The following is an 11,138-nucleotide window of genomic DNA, read 5'->3' as shown; positions in this document are numbered from 1 at the left end:
AGTTAAGATAGGAACCAGGCCCTGGCCACTTCCACCACAAAGCCCTGCCTGGCTGTCTCAGACTTTGGGGAAACAGCCTGGGGAGGTAGTCAGGGGGTTTGGGGAAGCGCTCATTGTTTCCAGGTTTGATTATTGTACCTGGATGAAAGACCAGATTCAGGGGTGATAGGCCCAGAGTGGGGTGGGGGGCTTGATCAGACCCTCTTCCACCTACCAACACTCATCAGGCATCTATTGTATGTCTACCCATTGGATCGTCACATACTTCATTCCCCAGAGGTGGAAACGGGTTCAGCGAGGCCAAGCTCTCTCCTAAGGTCCCCAGTGGGTGAGGGGCAGAGTCGGATGTGGATCTGTCGCTGCACGAGTGGGTCATGGTTGTGGGACCCCACCTCGCCCAGTGAGCACCTCTTCAGTGCCAGCGCCCAGGACAACGAGATGGCCACCCAGTGACAACCGGGAAAAACAGACCTGCAGACCAAGCTCCTTTTCCAGCTTACTCAGCCCCTTGTCGATGCAGGGAATCTGAGGTGGGAGACTCCACCAGGCCCCTCGCCTCCGTTTTAAAGATGGTTAACCTGAGCCCCAGAGAGGTCCCCCGCAGGCCCAGCCGGCCAGCGCAGGGAGCTGGTCCTGCGCTCACTCTCAGGAGTTCCTCCCCAAACCCGCACCCGGGGTTCCTTCCAGCGCGCCTCCGCTTTCCCTTTAACAGCCTCCCCTCCCCCCCAAACCCCGCACCTTGCCCGCCTCCCTCCTCCCCTTGCAGGCAGTCACCGGGATTGCGCTGCCCACGGAGACCTGCCTGGTCCTTCCTCTCGGTGCCAGGAGCGCAGTCCCGGAGCGCAGGGTCCGCTCGGCGGGGGCCTCGCGGGCAGCATGGTGAGTGGGGCCGCGGCGCGGGTCCCAAGAGGTCCCTCTCCAGGAGTCTCTCTCTGTCTCTGCATCCTCCGTGTTCCTCTCCCCCGCTCCATTTTTCCCATCCCTCCTGTCTCTTCACCTGCTTCTCAAACTCCCTGCGTCTCCTTCTCTGTCCGTCTCCGTCTCTCCCTCCTTGTCTCTCCCTCGGAGTCTCTCTGCCTCTCGCTGTCCTGATGTCTCCCTCTTGTCTGTGTTCTCTCCCTCTTGCGCGCTCTCCTCTCCTCTTTTTCCGTCTCTGCCTCTCCCTCTGCATGTTTCTCTCCGACTTTTCTTCCTCTTCTTTCTCCCTTTGGCTCTCTCTGTCTTCATCTCTCCCTGCTTTTCTCTCTGTGTCTCTTTCCCTTTTCTCTCTCTCTCCCTCCCTCTCCCTCTCTCTTTTTCTCCTTTTCTCAACAATTTCCCCCGCATCCCTCACCCCCACCGCCGGCCGGTTTGCTGCAGTCTCCTGGCGCACGGATAACCTTGCCGCGGCTGCTGCTCAGCTCCTCCCTCCTCCCGCTGCCCCGGCCCAGGCCGGAGAGAGGGAGCGGGGCTCCGAGCCCCGGAGTTGAGGTTTTATAATTTAGGGGGTCAGGGGGAGGACTCAGAGAAGGTGTGTTCAGGCGGGTGGGCTTTGTGCAAGAAGCCCCGGGAGAGGGAATGGGGAGGGAGGGCTTTGCCGGCCTTCCCGGGGGTCTCCTCTGGGACCCTAGACGAGGAGGAGGCCCGGGCACGTGAGAAGCCAGGGGTCTGTCCTCCCAAAGGCAGAAGCCGGGAGGCTGGACTGAATGCCCCGTGCCCCCAGGTGTGGGCTCGGGCGGCCCTGGGTCCCTGGATGCTCTGGGGAGTCTTGCTGCTCGTGGCCCTCGCGGGGGCGCAGCGCGGCCGGAAGAAGGTGGTGCATGTGCTGGGTGAGTCGGAGACGGGCGGCCCAGTGTGGTCGCTGGGGCGCATGGGGGAGGGAAAAGGGAGGGCACTGGGCGGTCCTGAAGGCCACAGTCCACCCCCCAGCTCCTCCCCCTCCCAGTTCCCTCCGTGAGCCTCTCTACCCATGGGGTTTACCCCCACCCAAGTTTAATAACCACATCCCCTTCCAGCAGTGTTTCCCAAACTTTTGACATATGTGTACCCCTTCTATAATTTTCATAATGCTGAGTACCCCTCGTACTCATGAGAACGTAGAATTAGGCGCAGCTAAGCACGGTGCAGTGCATATCCCCACCAAACTCCGGTGCAACGCGTACCCCCACCACACTTTGGGAAACACTGCTTTCCAGAATCTCCCTTTCCAGGTCCCCTCCCCCACCCCTAGGACTTCACCTGAACCCTCCTTGGTCCCCCACAGAGGGCGAGTCGGGCTCGGTGGTGGTGCAGACAGCGCCGGGGCAGGTGGTCAGCCACCGGGGCGGCACCATCGTCCTGCCCTGCCGCTACCACTATGAGGCCACCGCGCACAGCCACGAAGGTGTCCGTCTCAAGTGGACTAAAGTGGTGGAGCCGCTGGCCTTCACCGATGTCTTTGTGGCGCTGGGCCCCCAGCACCGGGCGTTTGGCAACTACCGAGGGCGGGCCGAGCTGCAGGGCGACGGTCCTGGCGACGCCTCCTTGGTTCTCCGAAATGTCACACTGCAAGACTACGGGCACTACGAGTGCGAGGTCACCAACGAGCTGGAGGATGACACCGGCATGGTCAAGCTGGACCTGGAAGGTGACCGACCAGCCTGTGGGCAGGATGAGAGGCATTTCTAAGGGAGGAGAGGGGAGGGGATAGCAGGGAAGAGAAACCAAATCCTTGGTCTGCAGGAATTTAGAGGGTTGGTGGGGTGGTTTGATTCAGGGTGATTATTGCTACTCAGGGAAGGGACACTGTAACCTCTAACAGGGGGTTGCTGGTGGCATCTGGTGGGTAGAGGCCAGAGATACTGTGATATATGCCACAAAGCACAGGACAGTTCCCCAAGGGCAAAAAACAAAAACAAAACCCAAGTCCAGAATACCAATAGAGAGGATGTTGGGAAACCCTGGTGCAGGATCCTGGCACAGTAAGACCCAGGCACTCATATCATGTCAGGAGTCCCTCCCTCAGCGCTGATTCCCTGGGTGGGCTTTCCTCTTGCAAGTTTCCCCTGATGAAACGGGAAAATCCAAACCAGAATTCCATCCTCCCAGCTTAGCAACTGATTTCCTAGAAGTCCCAGACTTGTCCCTGATTGGGCTCAGCTTTTGAGTCATGTGCCCGGCTGTGGCCAGAAGATGGGGGTGCTCTGATTGGCTGACAGCTGAGCTCGGAGGTGGGGTTTCTACCTGGAAAAAAATTCCCTTCCTCCTGGTTTGCCTTCTTGAGTCATTTAGATTCTAAACTTTAGCAGATGCTTGGAAAGATTTTAGGGCCTTCACTTGCCAAACTTCCCAACAATAGCAAATAACAGCACAACAATAGCAGCAATTCTCCTTTGCTGGGTATTGACTTGTGCCAGGCACTTGGTTGAAGAGGTGCCTGGAGTTTCTCATTTAATTTTCCCCAAACCCCTGAGAATGATTCAACTAGCCAAGAGGTTAGGCCCTTGCCAAGGGCACATGATAGTGAGCAGCAGAGCCCGGACGTACACCCCAGGCTCCGAGTCTTCTCCCTGGTCCCTTTTTGCCTCCTTCCTGCACCGGCTGAGGGTACCCAATAACCCCCCAAGGTCCGCCCTTCAACCACAGACAGACAGAACACTTGTGAGCTGAGTTGACTGCAAGTCTGACGAGTTCTAACGACTGATGGTGGAAGGAAAACCAAGGGGGTACTGACTGCCCCGGACAAAGCTGCGGATCAAAGGGAGTTCTGCCCAGGGTCCACCTTTTCAGGGGCTCCCAGTGTGGGGAGCCAGCACCCGGCATAGACATTCCCAGCTTTGTGGACTCAGGGCTTGATCAGAGGGAAGGTCCTAGTGCTGGCAGAATGTCCGAAGCACCTAAGACTGAATGGAAGAGGATTGTTGTGGGGGCTGGGTTTTGAAGGATGAATAGGAGTTCCTCAGGTGGAAAGAACATGAACAAATGTCTCCAGCGGTGGAAAGGGGGTAGACACGCTTAAGTGTGTTAAGGACGAGGGTCAAGTGAATCAAGCTTAAGGCAAAGGGAGCCAGGAGGAGTGTGAGCTGGAAAAAGGCATGGTCAGATCTGAGACCAGAGTGAGGGATGGACTGGAAGATCTAGGTTGAAGTGAAACAGGGCACCCCAGATGTCAGGTGGGTGGGAGATGATTGGGGGGGGGGGGCGCTTAGCTGACTCCCTTGTGTTTTCCCAGGTGTGGTCTTCCCTTACCACCCCCGCGGAGGCCGCTACAAGCTGAGTTTCACGGAGGCACAGCGCGCCTGCGGGGAACAGGACGGCATCCTGGCGTCGGCGGAGCAGCTGCACACAGCCTGGCGCGACGGCCTGGACTGGTGCAACGCGGGCTGGCTGCGCGACGGCTCGGTGCAGTACCCGGTGAGCCGGCCCCGGGAGCCCTGCGGCGGCCTGCGCGGGGCCGGGGACGCCCGGGCTGGCGGAGGTGCCGCCGGGGGCGTGCGCAACTACGGCTACCGGCACAACGCGGGGGAGCGCTACGACGCCTTCTGCTTCACGTCCAACCTGCCCGGTGCGTGGGCCCCGCCCTGGGAAGACGCGCCCTCCCCTCCCGCGCCAGGCCTCTTCCGGGACCCCCTTCCTCTCCGTCTCCCTTTCCCACCCCGCCTCACCCCCAGTTTCTTCTCCCCCCGCCTTTGCCCTCTGGAGGCCAGATCAGGGCATCCTTCCCCCGGGCCGCCACGTCGCGCAAACGCTGCTCAGGCCGAGGCAGGGGTCCCGGGCCGCAGGGGTTGGAGGGGATGCGCTTTCATCTTGAGGCTGGGGTCCTGGGCTGCAGGCGGTCGGGAGGGGTCGTCCTGAATCCCTAAGAGGCCAGGCCCCGGCACGGTCCAAACCACTCTCCTCCCCCACCCCCACCCCGCAGGGCGCGTGTTCTTCCTGAAGCCGCTGCGGCCCCTACCCTTCTCTGGAGCAGCGCGCGCGTGCGCGGCGCGCGGGGCGGCGGTGGCCAAAGTGGGGCAGCTGTTCGCCGCGTGGAAGCTGCAGCTGCTGGACCGCTGCACCGCGGGCTGGCTGGCCGACGGGAGCGCGCGCTACCCCATCGTGAACCCGCGCGCGCGCTGCGGGGGCCTCCGGCCCGGCGTGCGCAACCTCGGCTTTCCCGACCCCGGGCGCCGCCTCTTCGGCGTCTACTGCTACCGCGCGCCGGGCGCGCCGGACCCCGCACCCGGCGGCTGGGGCTGGGGCTGGGCGGGAGGCGGCGGCTGGGCCGGAGGCGCGCGAGACCCCGCTGCCTGGACGCCGCTGCGCGTCTAGGCCCAGAGGCCATGGAGGGCTGGGGATGGGGGAGAGGGGAGCGCTTAGGGGCTGGCATTGTTCCCTGTTGTCCCCTGGACCACGCCCCCTGTGGTGCCCTCCTGGCTGACCAAGCTGCTGTGGTCCTTGAGCACTGACCACACCCCCAGAGACAAGCCTCCTGGAGTCCCCTGGACCCTGACCAAGCTCCCCTTTCTTGGACAGTGGATTTCTCCTCTCCCCCTGACTTTCTCCAGCAGACCAGGCACACCCCCTGATGCCCCCTGCAGGCCAGCAGACCCCAAGGTCTCCTGAAGACCACTCCTCCCAAGGCCACCGGAACACAGAACCATCTCAGTGGTCACCTGGTGGCTGGACCCACGCCCTCTGCATCTCCCTGGAGACTGAAGACTTAACGGGCACCTGGCAACTGAACCATCCTCCTATCACCTGTAGAGAAACTAGAAGCAGCACATTTGACAGGTGGCCACGCCCCCATAGTCACATGTGGTCTCCTATCTTCTCCCCTTCGGTGACCTGTTGATGGGGTGCTCCTATCGTTTACCCCTCCCCCTCAAGTCCCCTGAAATTTCTGTAGGAAGAGACCAAGTCCCCAGGTCACCGTGGACTGTGGCCCCGCTGCCTCCTCTCTCCGGTTTTAGGAGAGACCACCTTTTGTTACCGCTAAGACAGACTGAAATGCCCCAGCTGGCTTGCATGACTGGCTGCCCCACCCTCAGGTATCTCTCTGGAAGGGCAAGTCCACCCCCACCTGACCTCCTTTCTCCTGGCTGTCACCAGAGAAACCATTTCCAGGACACGGGGGCCTATAAGATCCATGCTCCGGAGGCAAGCCACGCCACTTCCCATTGTCTCTAAGGTGACCAGCCCTTCTTCTTGCCACTCACACAACCCTTCCCTCATCAGTCACACCCATGGAGATAGCGCCTCCAGCCTCTAGCTGTAACCATGGATACCATACTTTCTCCATCCTGGAGGCCTACAACTCCACTTCAGTTGTCCCCACCCTGACCAACAGCCATGGAGACCACCCTTCCCCCAACCGTCCAGAGAGTTAACCAACAACATTCAGTCCTCCAGCTTTCACCATGGAAACGTGCTGCCCTTTCCCCAGGCCCACCCCAGCTCCTTGCCACCCTCCAAGTTAAACATCTGTTGCCATGGAGACCAAACCGGAGTCTGAGGTAACAGAACACCTGTCTCCCTAGGCTTTTCCTTGTTGGTAGGGCCCTGCCCACCGGGTTGTTACCATAGAGACTGTTAATGTCATTCCCATGACAACTAACTCCCAGCTCTCAGGAACTTACCGTGGGCAGGAACTGTACCCTCTAGGGCTTAATGGCTGTCCCTTCACCAGGTGGGCTCAGCCCCAGGCAGCATCTCCAGACAGGGCTGGACTTATCGGGCTGCTGTAAACCCCCCAACTGCACGCCAACTATCTCCCAGACAGCAGCTGTGCACGATCTACCCTTGGGACACCCAGGTATTTTCATTGCCTCGTACAGATGGGCAAACCGAGGCGCTGGCATGCCTTGGCCCTTGGAGCTGTGCAAGCACTGGGCTCCCCTTTTCCTCTCTCAGACCCCATCCCCATTCTCATTGGGCTCTTCTTTTCTTCCCCAATCCCCCAATCCCTATTTTCCTCCTAGGAGATCCAGGAGAGACAGAATGTTCTTAAACTTTAAAATCCACTCTGAGCTCCAGGTTTTAAGGGGAGATTTTTTTTTTTAATGTATTGATTTTAGAGAGAGGGAGAGAGAAACACATTGATTTATTCCACTTATTTGTGCATTCATTGATTGATTCTTGTTTGTGCCCTGACCAGGGATCAAACCTGCAATGTTGACGTATCGGGATGAAGCTGTAACCCATTGAACTACCTGGCCAGGGCTTAAGAGGAGGTTGTTACTTAAAGAAGTCAGAACCCAGCCAAACTCTCCAGTGCAGAGAGCCACCCAGCCGTGGGAAATCCCAATGCCATGGTCTCACCTGGAGTAGCACTGGGGACCTCCTGGAGCCCTCTGTCCTGTCCCACCCATCTTGAGGAAACCCATGTGGGCTGGGAACCCTTGGACTCTAATCCTACCTGTGACCAAGTGACAAAACCCCTGAGCCTATTTCCTCCTCTGTATCAGGGCTGCTTCGAGGTCCCAGTGAGTGCAAAGCATACAGAAGGAGATATACATATATATAACGAGAAAAAGGCAGCTAATTACTTCAAAATGCAGTTTGGTGGACAACATGTTTCCCAGTGGGAGGTACTTAGTGGTAATCCAATCAGAAGGTCCTCATTCCTCCGGACCACATCCCACTCCTCAATCTCCTCTTCTTTCACCCATTCTCCTCCCCCCTTTTCTTTGAGCTACCCCCTATAGGTCTGGCACTTCTCAGTCCTGTCCTGATTGGGTCTCTGACAAACCCTGTCAGTGTCCAGTGTGTGACACTGGATGGGGACTTCCTGCTTCTGGAAGGCAGAGAGGTTGCAATTTTCCTGGAATGTAGGTAGGGTTGGGTGTGGGGGTGTGGTCTGAGCAGCATTGGAAGTTTCTGAGATACAAACAAAAGGAGAAGAGAAAGAGTGTGATTTGGTTGCAGAAGCGAGATGGTCGATATAACGGTTCATCCTTTTATACCAGACTTGACCAAGCTTCCATACGCAAGCTGTTCCTCTGATGCAGGGTCCAGCTCCTTGATGAGACTACCTTGGGCCTTAGCATCCTCAAACAGGGGACTGGGGTGAGGGGCATGTACACAGAGATTCCTGCATGGGATTTCTTTTATCCTGCCTGTTCCCTGCTGACATACTTTCTCCCTTCCACTGTTCCAGCTCCTTGGTTTCCAGTGAGTACGTAACTACCTCCACTCATAAGATATGGAGGAGCTGACTCCACCACCTTGCAGCTCGGCCAGTGAGCGATATGGCCCATCTCCCTGGGCAGCTCTGATTGGTCCAGAGATGGACTCGGGGGTTTGGGGGGCCCATGCAGACCAATGAGAAGTAGTCCCTGGGATTTTGCTGGATGATTGGGCAGAGGGAACCTCCCTTCCACTGGGATCACTGCTGTTGGAGTGGATGTCTCCAGGGTCCATTGGGAGGACAGCTAAGGGATGGCAACTTGGATGGAACTCTCCCACAAGCCAGATATTCAGACCACCCCCCCCTCACTTTCTCCCTTCCCCCATCCTCTACTTCCCAGTTTACTTCCCAAAGTTTCTTACATGTCCCTCCAGAGATGTTTTATGTTCAGTCAAGCAAACATACATATACGTTTCTTTCCCCACTTTTACACAATTGATGGCAGCATATACTTTCTTATAGTGTAAAATTTATATAACATAAAATTCACCATTGTAAATGTTTTAAAGCACTCCATTCAGTGGCATTTTGCATATTTATAATGTTGTACGACCATCTAGTTCTTAGACATTTCCATTGCCCCAAAAGACATCCCCCCTCCTTTAAGCAAGTGCTCCCCATTCTTTCCTCCTCCACTGCCCTGGCAAATGCTAATCTACTTTCTGCATCCATGGATTTGCCTATTCTTGATATTTCCTATAAACGGAATCGTGCAATATATGTCCTTTTGTGTCTGGCTTCTTTCACTTAGCATAATGTTTTTGAGGTTCATCTATGTAGTAGTTTGTGTCAGTGTTTCATTCATTTTATGGCTGACTAATATTCCATGGTATGTGTGTACCACATTTAAAATATTCATTTATCAGTTGGTGGACATTTTGATGATTGTGGATAACACTGTTATGAACATTTGTGTACCATGCATACTTTAAAAGTAACTATTATTTTACTTAATAATGTCTTTTTGAGATAGTTTCCATCAACATGTAAAGATTCCCCCAAAGCATTTTTTGAAGGTCGGCAGAGTTTGCATTGTTTGGATGCACCATAATTTTTGTAGCCAGTCTCCTAATGGTGGACACTTCGTTTCCCATATTTTGCTGTTAGTAATAAGCACCCACATCATCTCACACAGTACCACAGGAGGATGCTATCAGTTGATGGATCGAGAGATCAAAACTTGCCATTCTGATAGTGATGTCCACCCCTTCTTAGAGGTAAGGCCAATTTACATTCCATCAGACATACTTGCTGTTTCCACACAACCTCACCAGCATCGTGCTATCGCTTTTTACCTTAGCCAACGTGATAAGTGAAAATGGAATCTCACTTGCAGTTCTCTTAGGTGTGAAGCTGAACATCCTCCACTTAGACCTTAGGTGCAGATGGTTGAGTAAATCACAAGCCATGGTCAATTTAAGTATATGGCCATCATTGATCTATGCAAAGCTTCATCTCTTAGTAGATGTCATTCCCTCTTTTAAAAATATGCTCTTCTTTGTTTTTCTTGGTGTTCATGCAAAAAGTGTATTATTTTGTTTAGGACATATTGTAGTTTAAGAGCCATCTGTACTTCCTTTTCTGTGAATGTTTTGTTCATAACCTTTGCACATTCAGCTATTGGATTATTAGGTTTTCTTTTTCCCATTGATTTGTAGGAGCTCTTTATATATTAAGGCAAGAAGTCTTTTACCTCTGTTTGAAAATTGTTTCTAAGTTTGGCATTCGCTTTTTGAACTTACTTATGGTGTTCGTTGCCACTACAGCTTTTAGAATTAAGCCCCAACTCCTCACTACAGTCCATATAGCCCTGAATAGTCCATCTTTTGCCTTTCTGTCCTCATCTCCCTTCACTCTCTACCTTTGTCACTCTGCTCCAGTCACTATGTGCTGGAAAACAAATCAATTTGAGTCCTATAACTATGGTCTCCTTGCTGTTTCTCAAATGACCCTGTTCCCTTTTGCAAGAGGATTTTTGCCTTTGCTCTTCCCTCTGCCTGAAGCTTTTTCTTTATTTTCCTCATCATCTAGTTGATACAACTTCTTTAGATCCCATCTGTCTCCTCTAGGAAGCCTTCCCTGACCACCTCCCAAGTCCCACATCTGTCTTATGCACCACTATCTCCCCAGCACCAAGCACAGTACACAGCTCATAATAGCTTCTCAGTAAGTACCTGGTGGGTGAATGAACAAAGATAGTGTCAGGAGGCAACAGGCTTGCTGAACTGTTAAAAATTTTTATTAAAATGTCCAAGAAGTACATTAATGTCCACAGTGTCAGATACCACAGACCCACAGAACACTGCAGCTCACAGCAAAACCAGTGGAACCTGTTCACACGCGCACACACATGCCACACACGTGGCCCACACAAACCCTAAAGGGAAAGACCAAAAGACAAACCACCCACTTTAGAAAATACCATAGTCCCCTCCCACCATGGAGCTGGGGTGGGGGCAGGGCAAGGGGCTGAGGGGGCCAAGGCAGAGAGCATAAACAAAGACACTCCCAAAGAGTTGCATCCCAGGCCCCCAACAAAGGAAAATTCTTTTGTGATATGGATGACTGAAGATGTGTTAATGATTACTCTATTTTTTAAAACCAAGAATTATCAAAGCAAGAAGGCAAACCTATATCCCTGGGTTTTCTCAGTGATAACCATATGGTGGAACAGTGGATAATGTCTAAAGCAGGGAAGACTCAAGACCATGGTCAAGGATGAGGGTCTAGTGTGCACTTTTCAGTCTTTTTCTAAATCTGCCTGTGTGTGTGTGTGTGTGTGTGTGTGTGTGTGTGTGTGTATGAGAGGGAGCACAATTATGTCTCAATTCCTTCCTCAATGCAGAGAGCAGTGTTTGGACTCAGACAGAGGTAGAACCAACTCCTTACTTCTGCCTTGACTGTGGCTTGAAGCCAGTGCCTTTCTCTTATCTGAGCCCGATTTGTCATGTGGAAAATTGGACCGTAATTGTTCCTAAGTCAATGGGCTGTTGAGAAGATTCTAGTGTAAGTT

At 54.2% G+C, this 11,138-nt stretch overlaps 1 protein-coding gene across 1 annotated transcript; it reads left to right on the top strand.

Annotated features, from left to right (window-relative positions):
• Positions 1-754: 754 nt before the first annotated feature.
• Positions 755-8,845, top strand: HAPLN4 (hyaluronan and proteoglycan link protein 4). The gene is made up of 5 exons (XM_036450329.2): positions 755-879; positions 1,703-1,808; positions 2,243-2,605; positions 4,190-4,522; positions 4,877-8,845. Exons 1-5 carry the CDS (start codon positions 877-879, stop codon positions 5,266-5,268), a joined length of 1,197 nt encoding a protein of 398 aa, XP_036306222.1. The 5' UTR covers positions 755-876; the 3' UTR covers positions 5,269-8,845.
• Positions 8,846-11,138: the final 2,293 nt, after the last annotated feature.

The sequence above is a fragment of the Pipistrellus kuhlii genome, unplaced genomic scaffold, assembly GCF_014108245.1.
Source record: "Pipistrellus kuhlii isolate mPipKuh1 unplaced genomic scaffold, mPipKuh1.p scaffold_m20_p_21, whole genome shotgun sequence".
In the NCBI taxonomy this organism is placed as follows: domain Eukaryota; kingdom Metazoa; phylum Chordata; class Mammalia; order Chiroptera; family Vespertilionidae; genus Pipistrellus; species Pipistrellus kuhlii.
The sequence above is the reverse complement of the archived record's forward strand: the minus strand, read 5'-3'. Positions and strand labels throughout refer to the sequence as shown.